The following is a 19,074-nucleotide window of genomic DNA, read 5'->3' as shown; positions in this document are numbered from 1 at the left end:
CCTCCCACTCCTACTGCAACAGTCACTCCCCATTTATGCCTGGGATGGGGGTTGGCAGTGAGCTAGCAAGAGAAGGAAAACGAAAGATCAGGGGAAGGGGAGGTGGATCCCCACAGACCCCCACCCCATCTCTTCCGTGGGGGGAATCCAGACACACCCCCCCACCCATCCCTGCCCCGGGGAGCCTCTAGACAACTCCCATCTCCATCTCTTCCGTGGGGGTATCCAGGCACCCCCCCCGCACACACACCCCCATCCCTGCCAGGGGGAGCCTCTAGACAACCCCCACCCCCATCTCTTCCGTGAGGGGAATCCAGACACCCCCTCATCTCTGCCCGGGGGAGCCTCTAGACAACTCCCACCCCCATCTCTTCCGTGGGGGTATCCAGGCACCCCTCCCCCCGCACACACACACCCATCCCTGCCAGGGGGAGCCTCTAGACAACTCCCACCCCCATCTCTTCCGTGGGGGTATCCAGGCACCCCCACCCCGCACACACACCCCCATCCCTGCCAGGGGAAGCCTCTAGACAACCCCCACCCCCATCTCTTCCGTGGGGGTATCCAGGCACCCCCACCCCGCACACACACCCCCATCCCTGCCAGGGGGAGCCTCTAGACAACCCCCATCCCCATCTCTTCCGTGAGGGGAATCCAGACACCCCCTCATCTCTGCCCGGGGGAGCCTCTAGACAACCCCCACCCCCATCTCTTCCGTGGGGGTATCCAGGCACCCCCCCCCCGCACACACACACCCATCCCTGCCAGGGGGAGCCTCTAGACAACCCCTATCCCTAGCCCATCTCTTCCGGGGGGGGCGGGACTGATGCCCTCCACGCCCCCCCCCATCCCTGCCAGGGGCGGAGCCGGACAGACCCCCGCCTCCCTAGCGCCCATCCCCGCTGCCCAGCCTCTGGGCTGGGCTCCGATCGCTGCTGGGGGATTAAATCTCTCCGCCCCCCTCGTTGGCTCTCGGCCCGGCCCCCCCCCTCCCTGCCCCGTTTGTGTGTTGCGAAGCAGAACGTGACTGAGGCGCTAAGCGGCTGTTATGCAACCGGGTGACCCAGTAACACACATTCCGTGCGCCGGCTGCAGGGACCGGCCGCCACCGCCACCGCCCGCGGGGCCCGGCCCGGCCCGGCCCGAGAGGTACCGAGCCCCGCCCGCGGGGCGCTGGGGGGGTCGGCTACCGCGGGGGGCGCGTGTGTTTGCAGGGGTGTTGTGTGCGTGAAGTGTGTTGTGTGGCTAAGAGTGCAGTGTGTGTGTGTGTGTATGTGTGTGTTGCGCGGGTAAGGCTGTCATGTTTTGTGTATTTCGGGTGTGTGCATTGTGTGTCTTCTGTGGGCCGTGTGTATTGTATTGCGGCGTGTGTGTGTTGCATACTCTGCGCGTCTCGGGGTGTTGTGTTTGGGTAATGTGTTTTGTGTGTTTGCAGGGGGTGTTGTGTGTCTTCTGTGTACGGTGTGTATGTCTTGTGTGGGTTGCATGTTGTGGGCACTCTGGTGTGTGTCTAAGCGGGTTTGGATGATGTGTTTTGTATGTTTAGGGGTGTGTGTGTTGTGTGTTCAGTGTTATGTATTGTATTTTGTGTGTATTGTATGTTGTGTGCATAATGTGTTGTCACTCTAAGCATGTTGTGTTTGTATGATGTGTTTTGTATGTTTTTAGGAAGTGGGTGTGATGTATGTATTCTGCTGTGTGTATTACATGTTGTCTGTATATTGTGTATGTCCTGTGTTTTGTGTTCTGGGCATAAGCATGTCGTCTGTGTAGTGTGGGTATATATGATGTGTTTTATGTGGTTGGAGGTGTGTATGTATTGTGCTTTGTGTACATTTGTGTCGTGGGTGTATGTATGATGTGTTGTGTATGTTTGAAGGGTGCATTGTGTATGTGGTGTGTGTATGTAGTGTATACATATCCTGTTCTGTGTATATGTTGTTTGTCTTGTGTGGTTACATAACTGTGTGTTGTGGCTGTGTGTATTCCTCTTGTATTGTTTGTCATGTGTCTATGTTGCATGTATGTAATGTAAAGCAGTGTGTGTGCATTGTGTATATGTATAGTGTGTTACATGTGTGCTTGTAGGTCTGATTCACTGGGGTTCTGTTGTGTGTGTCTCTATTGTGCATTGTGTCTGGATATACTGTGTGCACATGTTCTCTGTGCTATAATTGTGTGTGTGTGTACGCACATCTATTTGTGGCACATGTGTGTGTCCCTGGAGTATCCTTCCCACAACACTCCCCAAACTCTTCCATATCAAAGCCCTGACAACACACACGCACACACACACACTCTCTCTCTCTCTCTGCCTGAACATTCCCAGTCACTCCGCTCAATCCTGACCTACTTTTGCAGGGCGTGTGTAGCAGGCACAGCCAAACCAAAAGAAGGCAGGGCGGGCATTTGTGTGTGTGTGTGTGGGGTGAGCGGGAGGGAGAAGGTTTTAGTGCTCTATGTTGAGGGTGAATTTGGCCCTTTGGGGGGACACACAGATTTGGGGAGCGGGGGTGTATTGTGAAGCAGCAAAGTTGAGGTCCTGGAATCTCAAACCATGGGAACGCTGTCTGGAAAGTGGAGGGAAGCTTGTAAATAATATGTGTGTGTGCGCGCACACACACACACACACACTCTTTATACATACGCAGACCCTCCCTCTTTCCTACACACACACGGCATATGCACACACACCCCATCTACGCATACACAGACATCCTCCATACAAACACACCATCACACCCCCCACCTACACACACACCGACATTCCGCCAGTACACCCACACCCTCAACCCCCCATCTACACACACACACACACATATCCTCTGGTACAAACAACCCCCCACACCCCATCTACACACCCACAGATATCCTCCAGTACACACCCACACCCACTCTCCATATTACACCCCTCTCCCCAGATTGACATGGTGGCTCTCTCTCCCTGCTCCGATCCTAGCTAGCTGGGGTGGATGGGGTAGTGAGGGGCAGGGTTGTGGGGCAGATGGAACTGGGGGCTCTGTTGTGTTGGGGGTGGGCATAGGGGCCAGGGCTGATGTAGGAGCAGAGGAAGATGGGGGGGTGTCCAATCTGCCCCCCAGTCCTGCTCCTTCCTCCTCTCCCCTCACAGAGTCAAACCAAGGAGCTGCTGATTCCCACTAGGGGAGTGACCCACCTCGACTCTCCCCACCTGGCTGGGCCAAGCCCTTCGGGGCAGCCTCTGGCTGAGGGGCCCCGATCCTGGCTACTGTACGGTGGCATTACGTTAGCCAGCTGGGCTCATACTCCACCAAGGTGAAAGGTGAGCCCCAGGCTGCCACCAGGCTGTGTATGGGAGGGGGGCATGAGCCTATACACTCATGGGGGCCCCATGGGCCATGCAGGGATCCCAGCTTTATCTCAGGTGTCGTCTCCATGCGCCAAATGCTGCTGAGGGGGAGATGGGGTTGGGAAGTCTCCCGGTAGCTGGTTAGGGGACGATTGACCAATGGAACTCCCCACCACCGGATCAGCTCGGCTCAAAGGCCAGTGCTGGGGTTGAATTGAGTCTGATCTTCCTGTGGTGCTAGGGAGCGCCCATCACCGTGGGCAGATGAAGGGACAGGTAAATTGGATATCCTCTTCCTGAGGCCTGTAGGCAACCCATGCCCACCCCACTCTAACCACTGGACCCCACTGCCCTCCTGGAGTTGGGAACAGAACCCAGGAGTCCTGACCCCCCCCCCCCGTCCTCTCCTGGCCTAACCACTTGACCCCACTCTCCTCCCAGAGCTGGGAACAGAACCCAGGAGTCCTGACCCCCCCATCCTTTCCTGCTTTAAGCAGCAGACCCCACTCCTGCTCTCCCCCAAGCTGAAACAGAACCCAGAAGTCCTAATTCCCAGCCCCCGGCTCTAACCACTTGACCCCACTCCCCCCTGAGCTGGGAACGGAACCCAGGAGTCCTAGCTCCCATACAGCCAGCACTGAAGGCTTCCCCTCGCCATTGTCTCATGGGATGAACACCCTGGCCCCTCCTCCCCCATCCCATGGAGTGAAGATAGCTCAGCGCTGTGGGAGGTGGGGGTGGCGGGATCCCAGCCGGGACGTGTGGCTCGTGCTCTGTGCTGTCCGCAGAGCAGGGGACAGGCTGGACGTGGGGCTGATAAGGGCAGGCAGGGAGGCCCCAAGGTTGGAATCAAAGGGTTCAGAGCATTTCATGGCTGGGAAAGTGACCTAGCACTGCTGGCTCTGGGAGGGCAGTGGAGACTGGTGGTTAGAGCGGGGGCCTGGGAGCCAGGATTCCTGGGTTCTCTCCTGGGCTGTGAGAGGAGTGGGGCCTGGTGGGCTAGGGCGGGAGGGGGGAGCATACAGGGCTAGATGGGCCCATGGGCCTGATCCTAATCCTGATCCCAGGCACAGGGAGGGTCGGGCAGATATAGGCAGTATTGGCCTGTTGCTCGGCTGGGTCCAGGCCCTGGCGCGGGGTGAGGCGCCAGGGCTGGCCCAGAGGCCTCGCCAACCAGGGGGATGGTGCCATGGGAAGCGATGGCTCTGCTCCAGCCCTGTCAGGGACAGAACATTCCTGCCTGACAACGTGGGGCGTTATATAAAGTTACATCATGAGGTGCTGGGAGCCGGGGGTGAGGGCTGTGCTCCTGGGGGCTGGTGCTGGGAGGCCTGGGCCCAGCCGTGGGCTGGCAGGCAGGGTTGAACCCCAGGTGACCGGATGGATCCAGCCACGGCCATGTCTCCCCAGGGACTTGCCCAGGGGTCCCAGAGCTGGGGAGGTGCAAGGTCCCTGCAGCGGGGGCGCGGGGGGAGAGGACATGGACTGTGGAGAAGGATTCTGAGTCAAGAGAGGGGGTGTGGCTGGGAATCCAGACTCCTGGATTTTATCCCGAGCTCTGGGAGGTGGGTGGGGTCTAGTGGTTAGAGCTGGGGGCCAGGACTCCTGGTTTCTATCCCCAGCTCTGGGAGGGAAGGGGGGGGGATCTAGTAGTTAGTGTGGGGAACTGGGGGCTAGGACCCCTGGGTTCTGTTCCCAGCTCGGAGAGAGGAGTGGGGTCTAGTGGCTAGATTGGGGAGCTCAGGGCCAGGACACCTGGGTTCTGCTCCCAGCTCGGGGAGGGGAGTGGTGTCTAGTGGTTAGAGCACAGGTCGTTTGGGAATCAGGAGTCCTATATGCCTAGATTGCATTATACCAGCTGAGGATCTGTCCCTGTGTACTAAAAAGCCCCTCCTTGTTAGCAGCAGGCTGGGGAGGGGTTCGCAGGGGGCTTTTCCCCTCGCCGCCCCCTCTGCACACAGTCTGCTTGTCCCCTGCCAGCCCTGCGCTGTTGCCTTTAGGTCCCCACACTGGGGTCTCTGTGTGTGGGTTTAACACCCCCTAACACTGCCGCAATCGCAATCCCCCACCCCACGCACTGCAGGTTCCATGTAGCAGGCATTGAGGTGTCACTCAAGCTGTGGCCGTGTGGGCTCCTAGCTCTGGAGAGGACTGGTTTGATCCTGGGAGGGCAGTTGCTGTGACACCACACACGTCTCTCCTAGCCTGGGATTTGATTCTCCTGTGGTTTGCCCTCCTTGACCTCGGGAGAGTCACTCCGGAGTCAGACCCGGGCTGTGGATAGTTCCTTCTCAAACCTGTGGCTGGGGCCTTGGCAAGTGGAGATCCGCCCCCATTCCTCATCCGCTCCCTCGCCTTCTATAGCTTGGGTGATGTAACCCCCAACCCGCGCTGGCTGCCGTGGGAACACCCCGGTTGGGCAACGCAGATGTTGAGTTGCTTCCTTGGTTCTGGTTTAGTGGGTTAGTAGGGCAGAGCCGCTCCGAGGGCTGAGCCTGAATTGAACACAGCGGTGGGTGGGTGGACTGCACTCAGCTAACCTCCTGAGAGGTACCTGGGGGCAAAGAGAGGCACAGAGAAGGGACCTGAGAGGGTAGGGAGACAGGTGGACCTGTCACCAGCTCACCCAAAATATGGTGTGTGTTTTTTCAAAGCACCAGCTCCTGGAGTCATGTGACATATGAGGACCTCAGTTTTTGTTTACATTTTGGTAAAGGTAGACTGCTGTTTATTAGGTGTAATATGGTGAACGAAGACTCCATGTGCTGATGCTGCACATTTTGTATTAGGTGTATTATGGTAGCGCCCTGAACCCCGTTGTGCTAGGGATGGATGGATGTATATGGGGATGGATGGATGCATGTGGATGGCTGGATGGGGATGGGGGTGGATGGGGATGGATGATGATGTGGTGTATCGGGATGGGGGGAGGGGGATGGGGATGGATGATGATGTGGTGGATGGGGATGGGGGGATGAGGATGGATGATGATGTGGTGTACAGGGATGGATGGATAGATGGAAGGGGATGGATGATGTGGGGGATGGGGATGGATGGATGTGGAGGGACGGATATGGATGGGAATGGGGATGGATGATGATGTGTATGGGGATGGATGTGGAAGGATGCGGATGGGGATGAGGATGGATGAGGATGTGGATGGATGGATAGATGGATGGGGATGGATGATGATGTGGTGGATGAGGATGGATGGATGGGAATGGATGGATAGATGGATGGGGATGGAGGATGTGGGGGATGGGGATGGACGGATGGGATGGGGATGGATGATGATGTGGTGTATGGGGATGGATGTGGAGGGATGCGGATGGGGATGAGGATGGATGAGGATGTGGATGGATGGATAGATGGATGGGGATGGGGACGAGGATGTGGGGGATGGATGATGATGAGGTGGATGGGGAGGGATGGATGTGGATGGATGGATAGGTGGATGAGGATGGGGATGGATGATGATGTGGGGGGATGGGGATGGATGATGTGGGGGATGGGGATGGGTGGATAGGTGGATGAGGATGGGGATGGATGATGATGTGGGGGATGGGGATGGATGATGTGGGGGATGGGGATGGGTGGATATGGATGGGGATGGATGATGATGTGGGGGATGGGGATGGATGATGTGGTGGATGGGGATGGGTGGATATGGATGGGGATGGATGATGATGTGGGGGATGGGGATGGATGATGTGGTGGATGGGGATGGGTGGATATGGATGGGGATGGATGATGATGTGGTGGATGGGGATGGGGATATGGGAATGGGGATGGATGATGATGTGGGGGATGGGGATGGATGGATGGATATGGATGGGGATATGGGGATGGGGATGGATGATGATGTGGGGGATGGGGATGGATGATGGATATGGATGGGGATATGAGGATGGGGATGGATGATGATGTGGTGGATGGGGATGGGGATATGGGGATGGGGATGGATGATGATGTGGGGGATGGGGATGGGGATGGATGATGATGTGGGTGGATGGATGGGGATATGGGGATGGGGATGGATGATGATGTGGGTGATGGGGATGGATGATGATGGGGATGGGTGGATGGGGATGGGTGGATGGGGATGAGGATGGATGAGGAATGGGATGGGTGATGATGTGGTGTATGGGGATGGGGGGATGAGGATGGATGATGATGTGGTGGATGTGGATGGATGGATGGGGATGGGAATGGATGTGGATGGATGGGTGGATGGGGATGGATGTGGGTGGATGGGAATGGGGGTGGGGATGGGGATGGATGATGATGTGGATGGGGATGGGGATGGATGGGTGGATGGGGATGGGTGTGGGTGGATGGGAATGGGGGTGGGGATGGGGATGGATGATGATGTGGTGGATGGGGATAGGTGGATATGGATGGATGGATAGGGATGGGGATGGAAGATGATGTGGTGGATGGGGATGGGGGGATGGGGATGGATGATGATGTGGTGGATGGGGATGGGGATGGATGATGAGGTGGTGTATGGGGATGGGGGGATGGGGATGGATGATGTGCATGGGGATGGATGGATGGATAGATGGATGGGGATAGATGATGATGTGGTGGATGGGGATGGGTGGGAATGGGGATGGATGGATGTGGATGGATGGATGATGATGTGGTGGATGGGGATGGGTGGGAATGGGGATGGATGGATGTGGATGGATGGATGATGATGTGGATGGATGGATGGGGATGGGTGGAGGATGATGTGGGGGATGGGGATGGGGATGCATGATGATGTGGGGGATGGGGAAGGATGGATGTGGATGGATGGATGGATAGATGGACGGGGATGGATGATGATGTGGTGGATGGGGAAGGAGGGATGGGGATGGGGATGGATGGAGATGGGTGGATGGGGATGGGGATGGATGATGATGTGGTGGATGGGGATCAATGGGGATGGATGATGTGGTGTATGGGGATGGGGATGGATTGATGATGTTTATGGGGATGGGGGATGGGGATGGATGGATAGATGGATGGGAATGGGGATGGATGGATGATGTGGTGTATGGGGATGGGGGGGTGGGGATGGATGGATGATGTGGTGTATGGGAATGAATGGATGGATGATGATGTGGTGTATGGGGATGGGGGATGGGGATGGATGGATAGATGGATGGGAATGGGGATGGATGGATGATGTGGTGTATGGGGATGGGGGGGTGGGGATGGATGGATGATGTGGTGTATGGGAATGAATGGATGGATGATGATGTGGTGGATGGGGGATGGGGGATGGGGATGAGGATGGAATATGATGTGGTGTACAGGGATGGATGGATAGATGGATGGGGATGGATGATGATGTGGTGGATGGGGATGGGGGGATGAGGATGGATGATGATGTGGTGTACAGGGATGGATGGATAGATGGATGGGGATGGATGATGATGTGGTGGATGAGGATGGATGGATGGAGATGGATGATGATGTGGTGGATGGGGATGGATGGATGACGATGTGGGGGATGGGGATGGGGATGGATGATGATGTGGTGTACAGGGTTGAATGGATAGATGGATGGGGATGGATGATGATGTGGTGGATGAGGATGGATGGATGGAGATGGATGATGATGTGGTGGATGGGGATGGATGGATGACGATGTGGGGGATGGGGATGGATGGATAGATGGATGGGGATGGATGATGATGTGGTGGATGGGGATGGATGGATGACGATGTGGTGTATGGGGATGGGGATGGATGATGATGTGGTGGATGGGGATGGAGGGATGAGGATGGATGATGATGTGGTGGATGAGGATGGATGGATGGGGATGGATGGCTAGATGGATGGGGATGGATGGATGACGATGTGGTATATGGGGATGGGGATGGATGATGATGTGGTGGATGGGGATGGGGGGATGACGATGTGGTGTATGGGGATGGATGGATAGATGGATGGGGATGGATGATGATGTGGTGGATGAGGATGGATGGATGTGGATGGATGGATAGATGGATGGGGATGGATGGATGACAATGTGGTGTATGGGGATGGGGGGATGGGGATGGATGGATGGGGATGGATGATGATGTGGTGGATGGGGATGGATGGATGACGATGTGGTGTATGGGGATGGGGGGATGGGGATGGGGGGATGAGGATGGATGATGATGTGGTGTATGGGGATGGATGGATGTGGATGGATGGATAGATGGATGGGGATGGATGGATGACAATGTGGTGTATGGGGATGGGGGGATGGGGATGGGGATGGATGATGATGTGGTGGATGGGGATGGGGGGATGAGGATGGATGATGATGTGGTGGATGAGGATGGATGGATGGAGATGGATGATGATGTGGTGGATGGGGATGGATGGATGACGATGTGGGGCATGGGGATGGATGATGATGTGGTGGATGGGGATGGATGGATAGATGGATGGGGATGGATGGATGACAATGTGGTGTATGGGGATGGGGGATGGGGATGGATGATGATGTGGTGGATGAGGATGGATGGATGGGGATGGATGGCTAGATGGATGGGGATGGATGGATGACGATGTGGTATATGGGGATGGGGATGGTGATGATGTGGTGGATGGGGATGGGGGGATGAGGATGGATGATGATGTGGTGTACAGGGATGGATGGATAGATGGATGGGGATGGATGATGATGTGGTGGATGAGGATGGATGGATGACGATGTGGTGTATGGGGATGGATGGATAGATGGATGGGGATGGGGGTGGATGGGGATGGATGATGATGTGGTGTATCGGGATGGGGGGGAGGGGGAGGGGGATGGATGATGATGTGGTGGATGGGGATGGGGGGATGAGGATGGATGATGATGTGGTGTACAGGGATGGATGGATAGATGGATGGGGATGGATGATGATGTGGTGGATGAGGATGGATGGATGGGGATGGATGATGATGTGGATGGGGATGGATGGATGACGATGTGGGGGATGGGGATGGGGATGGGGATGGATGATGATGTGGTGGATGGGGATGGATGGATAGATGGATGGGGATGGATGATGATGTGGTGGATGGGGATCAATGGGGATGGATGATGTGGTGTATGGGGATGGGGATGGATTGATGATGTGTATGGGGATGGGGGATGGGGATGGATGGATAGATGGATGGGAATGGGGATGGATGGATGATGTGGTGTATGGGGATGGGGGGGTGGGGATGGATGGATGATGTGGTGTATGGGGGATGGGGGATGGGGATGAGGATGGAATATGATGTAGTGTACAGGGATGGATGGATAGATGGATGGGGATGGATGATGATGTGGTGGATGGGGATGGGGGGATGAGGATGGATGATGATGTGGTGTACAGGGATGGATGGATAGATGGATGGGGGTGGATGAGGATGGATGGATGGAGATGGATGATGATGTGGTGGATGGGGATGGATGGATGACGATGTGGGGGATGGGGATGGGGATGGGGATGGGGATGGATGATGATGTGGTGGATGGGGATGGGGGGATGGGGATGGATGGATAGATGGATGGGGATGGATGATGATGTGGTGGATGGGGATGGATGGATGACGATGTGGTGTATGGGGATGGGGATGGATGATGATGTGGTGGATGGGGATGGAGGGATGAGGATGGATGATGATGTGGTGTACAGGGTTGAATGGATAGATGGATGGGGATGGATGATGATGTGGTGGATGAGGATGGATGGATGGGGATGTATGGCTAGATGGATGGGGATGGATGGATGACAATGTGGTGTATGGGGATGGGGGGATGGGGATGGATGGATGGGGATGGATGGATGACGATGTGGTGTATGGGGATGGGGGGATGGGGGGATGGGGATGGGGGGATGAGGATGGATGATGATGTGGTGTATGGGGATGGATGGATGTGGATGGATGGATAGATGGATGGGGATGAGGATGGAATATGATGTGGTGTACGGGGATGGATGGATAGATGGATGAGGATGGATGGATGACAATGTGGTGTATGGGGATGGGGATGGGGATGGATGATGATGTGGTGGATGGGGATGGGGGGATGGGGATGGATGATGATGTGGTGGATGGGGATGGGGGGATGGGGATGGATGATGATGTGGTGGATGGGGATGAATGGATGTGGATAGATGGATGGGGATGGATGATGATGTGGTGGATGGGAATGGATGGATGACAATGTGGTGTATGGGGAAGGAAAGGTGAATGAACAGACAGACTGACCAAGTAGCTCAGACGGACTCCCAGGGAGCCGCCCTTTGCCGGATGGCGCTGGTCTCTGCCTTTGGGTAACCCAGTAGCCCGGGGCAATGACACGGAGCTGGGAAGTAGGTCAGCAGCACCCTTCATACCAGCGCATTCAGGCCATGCCCAGACTTGCCCTCACCTGGAGCACACACCCGGCCCTGCCCACCAGCAGCTCCACGTGCCATGAGGACACGGGGCCAGTGCCTGGGGCGGATCCTCCCTGGGAGGGGCGGGGGCTTGTTGGGTGGAAATTCTCATACAGCCTTGACCTAGAAAGAGAAGAAAACAGGAGATGGTGAGAAGTGCCATGAGAGACTCAGCAGAGAATGCCATGCTGCAGGCAGCTCAGTAGGAGGCGCTGTGCTGCACGGAGCAGGATGGGGGCTCAGCATGGGGGGCTTGTGGATAAGGCACCGGACACCGGGTTCTCTTCCCAGCTCTGTTACTGGCCTGCTGTGGGACCCGGTGTCCCTGCCTCTGTCTGACTCAGTTTCCTCTGCTACCCTGTGTCTATGTAGATTGTAAACTCCGTGTGGCAGGGACTCTCTCTGGTGCAGCTCCGTGACTGGAGCATTTTGGTGCCACCGTAATACACCTAATAAATGACAAGTAAAGGAAGGAGGAGTATCCCCCTGTTTACAGATGGGGAAACTGAGGCCCAGAGCGATATAAGGGGCAGCAGGTTGGATGGTGCAACTGGGCAGCTCGGTGAGGGGCAGACACTTTTGCAAACTGGGCCCTAAATAAGCTCTTAAAAATCTGGCCCCGGTCTTCTGGGGGCCTGAGATACCTAACTCCCATTGCACCCAAAGGTGCCTAAACCCCTTTGGTGATCTCGGTCCTCGCCCCAGCTCTCTCAGGACCCAGCTTCCACCCCCCACCCCGTTTCTCTCCCCTCCTGGCTCAGCTCCTGCTTAGATCATCTCTCTGGGCGGCATCGGATCCCGGCAGCGCGGAGCTAAGCAGCCCAGGCCCCTTTGCTGCTTCCAGTCCACCTCCTTCTCCCTGCCCCATAGCCCCGTAGCCCCATTGTTCCTCTGACTTTCACACAGAGCCTCTTTCTAGGCTAGTAGGTTGCTGGCGACGCGCCCAGGCCTCAGCAGTGGTGTTGTGCAATATGCCAGCAGCGGACCTGTTTTGACTGCCTGGGCTGATAAATATTCAATGTTTACTGACCTATATTCCTAGTGCTCACATCTGCCGGGCGGGCGGAGGCGTCCAGGCCAAGTGTGCTGCTCCGCACCCGCCCCCCCCCGGCTCGTGCGAGGGCGTGGATACGTTCCTCCCCGGGACTAGGTCAGTTGCACAACAGGTTCTTGTGACCCACTGGGCATCCTGCCTTATGCAACCACCTCCCTGCTCCAGCCCCACTGGCCTCCTTCTGGGAAAGAACCAGCCCAGGGGAGAGTGGGAAGCCGCCTCTCTCTTTTCGTCTGCTCCCCTCTGCCCAGGGTGGATGCGCCCGGGCCGATTGCCCTGCCACTGCCCGTACGTGCCACACTGCAGCTGCCCTGACAGTCCAAGCAGGGGCACTGGCAAGGTGGGGGTGTGATGTGTGTTGCACTGTGTGATGTTGTGTGCATGGGGTACTGTGGTGGGGGTGCCATGTCTGATGGTTGGTGTGTACTGTGGTGCTAGCTGTATTGGGCTGTGTGTGGTGTCTGGGGTGGGGGGCAAGGTGTAATTGTGTCATTGTGCAGTGTCTGATGCGTGCATGGTGTGCAATGTGTGTTGTGCCATGTGTGGTGTCTGTGGGGGGGATGTAATGGTAAGTGTGCAGTGTGGGGTGTGCAGTCTGTAGTGTGGGTGTGTGGTGTGTGTAGTTGTATGGTGTGTGCGATGTGTATGGGACAGTGTGGGTGTTGGGTAGTGTTTGTGTCAGGTCTGTGTGGGGTGCAGTGTGTAATTGTGTAGTGTGCAGTGTTTGTGTGTGTGCAGTATAGTGTCAGATATGTGACGTGCATGGTGTTCAGTGTGTATTGTGTGTTGTGCAGTGTCTGTGTAGGATGCAGTATGTGCCTGCATGGTGTATGTGTGCAGTGTGTGGTGTGCAGTGTGTGATGTGTGGGGGGGGGTGCAGCATGTACAGTGTGTGGTGTGTGATGTGGCATGTGTGTTGTATAGTTGTTGGCAGGCAGTTTGCAGTGTGTATCTGTGGGCAGTGTGTGGCATGCATGGTGTGTGTTCACACAGTGTGCAGTGTGTGTGTGTGAGCTTGAGGTACACACTGCATGTGTGGTGCACAGTGTGTAGCTGTGTGCAGTGTGCATGGTGTGTGCATATGCAGTGTGTAGTGTGTGTGTGCAATGCACTGTGTGTAGCTGTGGTGTGCAGTGTTTAGTGTCGTGTGTGTGGTGTGCACTATATGTGTATGCAGTGTGTAGTGTGTGTACATGGTGTATAGTGTGTGTGTGTGCAGACACACACTATACACCATGCACACACACTGCATACACACACACACACTACAGACTACGGTAGTGAGGTGTGCAGTATGTGTGTGTGTGTGTGGTGTGCGATGTGTAGCTGTGTGGCGTGTAGTGTGTGTGCAGCTGTGTGGTGTGTGCTGGTGCAGAGTGTAGCTGTGTAGCTGTGTGGTGTGTGTGCACATGGTGCACAGTGTGTATCTGTCTGGTGATTGTTGGTGCAGTGTGTAGCTGAGTGGTGCGTAGTGTGCGCAGTGTAAAACTGTGTAGTGTGTGTGCCTGGTATGCGGTGTGTAATGTATGTGTGTGCGTGTGCCTGGTGCGCGGTCTGTAGTGTATTTGTGGTGTCTGTAGCTGTGTGGTGTGTGCCTGGTGCATGGTGTGTGTGTGTGTGTCTGTAGCTGTGTGGTGTGTGCTTGGTGCACGGTGTGTGGTGTGTGTGTGTGTGTGCCTGGTGCATGGTCTGTAGTGTATGCGTGGTGTCTCTAGCTGTGTGGTGTGTGCCTGCTGCACGGTGTGTGGTGTGTGTGTGTGTGTGTGCATGGTGCATGGTCTGTAGTGTCTGTGTGGTGTGTAGCTGGGGCAGCCCTGGCACCCAGCAGGCCGTGGCACACGCGTCGCCGTAGCGGGGCGGAATGTGGGGCATGCTGCCTGCTGGGCCCGGAGGCCTCTCCCGCCCTGCCCAGACCTGCTCGCCTGTGGCTTATGTAAGCAGCAGAGAGGGGTGTGACGTGCTGGGCCGCAGTCCAACCGCCCTCCGTGTCCTTCCTCCTAGGTGTTCCCTCCTCCTCCTCCTGGACTTGACACGGCTCCCGCCTGCCTCCCGCCTCACATCCCACAACATCCGCAGCCCAGCCGCGTTGCCGCAGCCAGCCTCCCGGCGCGGGACACGGGCGCCAGAGCTTTGCAGAGCGCCCGGCAGGCACGGAACGGACCCAGCTGAGCCTGAACTGCCCGCCGGAATCCCACAGCCCCTAGCAGAAGGGCAGCTCCTCCAGGTACCCAGAAGATGGTCCACAGGTGCCCAATGTACCTGCTGGTGCCTGAGGGTGCCCATCGCGGCTTGTTGGTCGCAGCCGGAGGGCCACTCATGGCAGCAGCTTGCCCGGCTACCGGGATTGTTAACTGCTTGGGCTGAGGAGCTAGTGAGAATCGTCCGTTCCAGTGGCAGAGATCTGGGGTGCATTATCCCCGTGGCAGAGATCCGGGGTGCAGTGTCCCAGTGGCAGAGATCCAGGGTGCAGTGTCCCAGTGGCAGACGTCCGTGGGCCCATATCCTGGTGGCAGAAATCTGGTGCGTGCTATTCCTGTGGCAGAGATCTGGGACACGTTATCCCCGTGGCAGAGATCCAGGGTGCAGTGTCCCGGTGGCAGACGTCTGTGGACCCATATCCCCGTGGCAGAGATCTGGGGCGTGCTATTCCTGTGGCAGAGATCTGGGGCGCATTATGCCCGTGGCAGAGACCCACGGGTGAGTTCTTGAGCCATCTCTAACCTCAGCATCTCGACCCTTCCCCGGCGACTATCCTGGGCGCTCTGAGGGTGCCGAAGGAATATCGGGGGTCAGAGCCGGGGTGACCTGGGTTCTATTTCTGGCCTGCAATGGAGGGTCTCAGCTCGCCTGGCCAGTGCATGGCAGGGGGCGTCCCCCCGGAGGGCGTGATGCAGCGGGCCCGGGCGCTGAAGGGCAAAGCCAGCGCCAGCTTCCGGCGTAAGCGGGAGTTCATCTCGGACGAGAAGAAGGATGCCAGCTACTGGGAGAAGCGCCGGAAGAACAACGAGGCGGCCAAGCGCTCGCGGGAGAAGCGGCGCTTCAACGACCTGGTGCTGGAGAGCCGGGTGCTGGCGCTCAACGAGGAGAACCTGCGCCTCAAGACGGAGCTGCTCCAGCTCAAGCTGCGCTTCGGGCTGATCAGCACCGCCGCCTTCGTGGAGAAGAGCCACCAGCTGAGCGCCGCCAGCCGGGAGCACGGTGGGGGCAGCAGCGGCTACTCCAGCGCCTCCTCCCGGGCCCAGCACTCGGAGGACTCGTCCGAGACGGAGCAGTCCGGCCGGGACGCCGCCGGGGCCAAATACTCGCCGCGGGGCTCCCTCTCCGACATGTCCGACGGCTCCTCCCGGGACAGCCCGCTGCCACGGACGCCGGGGGAGGCGCAGGCTGTGAGCAGGGCCCGGGGGGATGATGTGGCGCTGTGCCCCCCCGATCCCCAGGCCCCGGCCTCCCGGGGCGTCATCCTCTTCAGCGCCAACGGCTTCACCGCGGTGGAGCCACCTCAAGCCTGGGAGGCGCAGGGGAGGGGGGACGGGCCAGAGGAGGAAGAAGAGGAGAAGGCCCTGGGGAGCTATGCCCAGCAGATTCCCGGGGGTCGCCATGGCAACTCTGAGGCCTATTGCCAGCAGGGGGAGCTGCAGGGCCCCCCCGAGGCGTATGGCTGCCCACGGGCCGAGGGCTACGGCGCCCCTGCTGGCTTCCTTGGGGAGGAGGAGGCGCGGGAGGCCAGGCCGGAGCCCATGGAGATGGCGGTCGAGCCAAGTTCCCCCTTTGCGGGTTACTCCAGCGAGGAGAGTGGGGAGGAGCCCGGCTGGGGGTGCCTGCCCGCCCCCTACCCGCCCACTCCGGACGTCAAGCTGGCCGCCCTGCCCCACAAGCTGCGCCTCAAATGCCGGGCCCACAGCAGCGGTGGCCAGGACCTGGGCCCTGAGCCTGGCGCCACCGGCTGCCAGCAGGAGGCGCCAGCCGACTGGGAGAGCGAGAGGCACGAGGAGATGGCGGCCCTGGTGCGGCAGGCGCTGCTCCTCAACGGGCACCCCCCCGCTGCTGGCGCCCTGGACAGCCTCCTCTACTGCAGCCCCCCACCCCCCTCAAACAGGCCCGAGCCTGAGGACTTCGCTGGAGGGTGGAGGGGAAGTTGCCACAATGAGGGCACCAGGCCCATATGAGCATTGCCCCCGAGCAGGGCACGGACCTTGAACAGCTGCTGCCTGGGCAGGGGACGTGGACAAAGCCAGCACTGACTGTCCTGCTGGCCCTGGGGACCTGCCCGGCTGGGATCCAGTGAGCAGAGAGATCCCTGTCCTGCTGGGCCTGGGGATCTGCCCGGCTGAGATCCAGTGAGCAGAGAGGTCCCTGTCCTGCTGGGCCTGCGGGCCTGCCTGGCTGGGATCCAGTGAGCAGAGAGATCCCTGCCCTGCTGGGCCTGGAGATCTGCCCAGCTGGTATTGAGTGAACATAGAGATACCTGTCCTGCTGGGCCTGGGAATCTGCCTATCTGGGATCTGGTGAGCAGAGAGGTCCCTGTCCTGGTGGGCCTGACAATCTGCCCAGCTGGGTTCTGATGAGCAACAAGATTGCCATCCTGCTGGCCTGGGGATCTGTCGAGCTGGGATCCAGTGAGCAGCAAAATCCCCATCCTGCTGGGCCTGGGGATCCAGAGAGCAGCAGGTTCTGCTTGGCTGGGCTTACAGATTTGGGAGCTGTTGGATGGTTCCCACCAAGCCAACATCTGAGCCCCCCGTGCTGGGTGGGGCTGTCTTTACGGAGAGAACCAAGGGGGATCTCCCCACCCCCTTTGGCTTTGGAGCCCCCAGGATGGTGACAGCAGGGTGCAGCCAGGACCTGGGACCAACAGCCTCCTTCATGCTGGGACTGTCTCACCAACAATGCCACCAGCCGGACTTGTAGGCTGGGGGCTGGGGGGATTTTCTGAGTCAGGAAACATTTGATGAAAATAAAATTGTATCTTTAAAAAAAATCCAGATAAATGTCCCAAAAGGATTTTCCAAAGCGCCGGGGAGCCGCTATGGAGGGAGGGTGTGGAATGAGAGAAGGAAGGAAAGTTGGATGGATGGATGTGTATGGTGGGTGGAAAATAGATAGATGGGGGGTGATAGATAGATAGATAGAGAAAGCTGGGTGAGGATAGATAGATAGAGGGGGTGTATGGTAGGGTGACCAGAGAGCAAATGTAAAAAATCTGGATGGGGGTGGGGGGTAATAGGACCTTATATAAGAAAAAGACCCCAAAATCGGGACTGTCCCTATAAAATCGGGACATCTGGTCACCCTAGTGTACGGGGATAGATAGAGGGGGTGGATGGCTGGATGACAGCTATGTCAGGGAATGAAGGGATGGATGGAGCGGGAGATGTGCACAGCATTGGATGGATAGATTGGAGGGGGTGCATGGGGATAGAGCGAAGGATGTGAATGGGGATGGGTGTGGGGGGGCATGGATGGATGCTTACATAGGGGAGGAGGGGTACAGGCTGCACACCCTTGGTTGCTGGAGGGGTTGGGGTGGAGCCAGGAGGAGGCGCTGTGCTTGCAGATTGCAGCTGGTCCATAGGAGGTGGGTCTCAGACACCAGGCCTCCCCGTTTTCAGAAGAGGAGGTCTGGGCCTGCGTTTTTTGCTTCCCACCCCCTTTTGGGGGCTCAGATCCACAGTGGCCCCCATGTTAAGAACCCAGGAGCTCTGCAGCCTGAACCCCTGCTGACAGGAAGGGGGGTTAGAGCAACTGTACCTTGGGGTATTCCCCAATACCCAGGGGACAGCACGGAGCCGTGCCCTGGGACTCAGACACCAACCGCAGCGGGAAGGGTGTAACCAGGAGACATGGGAGGAAGCAGGGCAGTGCCGCCTAATGGTCTGAGTGCAGCCCAAAAAGCCAGGACTCCTGGGTTCTATCCCTGGCTCAGGAAGTAGAACCCAGAAGTCCTGGCTCCCAGCTCCCCCTTCTGCTCTAACCACTAGACACCGCTCCCCTCCCAGAGCCAGGAGTCCCCCCCATGGCAGCCTCAGCAGGTGGCGGAGGTGGGGTGCTGGCAGGGGGCACTGTGTGGTGTGTGGGGGGGCAGGTAGGGGGCATCTTTCCCTGCCGCTGCTCCCCCAGTACTGGAGTTACTGTCTGGGCCAGCACCAGGCCTGGCTGGCATCTCAGCGTTAGTAGGTCGGGCAGCTAAAGTAGGGCACCGCCAGCACCCCGAGGGCACCCTCGTCAGCAGCCGTAATTGACAACGCGGGGGAGGGAGCGTCCGTTGCAGGCCATGGGGGGTTGGGGGGGGA

General features: G+C 57.9%; 1 protein-coding gene across 3 annotated transcripts; it reads left to right on the top strand.

The window, feature by feature from the left end:
• The first annotated feature begins 1,111 nt into the window (after positions 1-1,111).
• On the top strand, positions 1,112-17,727 carry LOC115642522 (nuclear factor interleukin-3-regulated protein-like). Of its 3 annotated transcripts, none has more exons than XM_030546128.1 (2): positions 1,112-1,149; positions 14,786-17,727. In XM_030546128.1, the coding sequence occupies exon 2, from the start codon at positions 15,613-15,615 to the stop codon at positions 16,948-16,950; it is 1,338 nt and encodes a 445-aa protein (XP_030401988.1). In that variant the 5' UTR covers positions 1,112-1,149; positions 14,786-15,612; the 3' UTR covers positions 16,951-17,727. The 3 variants fall into 3 exon arrangements, with proteins under 3 accessions (XP_030401988.1, XP_030401989.1, XP_030401987.1); XM_030546129.1 differs by lacking the exon at positions 1,112-1,149 and adding an exon at positions 12,986-13,072; XM_030546127.1 differs by lacking the exon at positions 1,112-1,149 and adding an exon at positions 12,996-13,124.
• Positions 17,728-19,074: the final 1,347 nt, after the last annotated feature.

This window comes from Gopherus evgoodei, unplaced genomic scaffold (genome assembly GCF_007399415.2).
Source record: "Gopherus evgoodei ecotype Sinaloan lineage unplaced genomic scaffold, rGopEvg1_v1.p scaffold_40_arrow_ctg1, whole genome shotgun sequence".
Classification (NCBI taxonomy): Eukaryota; Metazoa; Chordata; order Testudines; family Testudinidae; genus Gopherus; species Gopherus evgoodei.
This window is presented reverse-complemented; position numbering and strand designations above follow the sequence as displayed.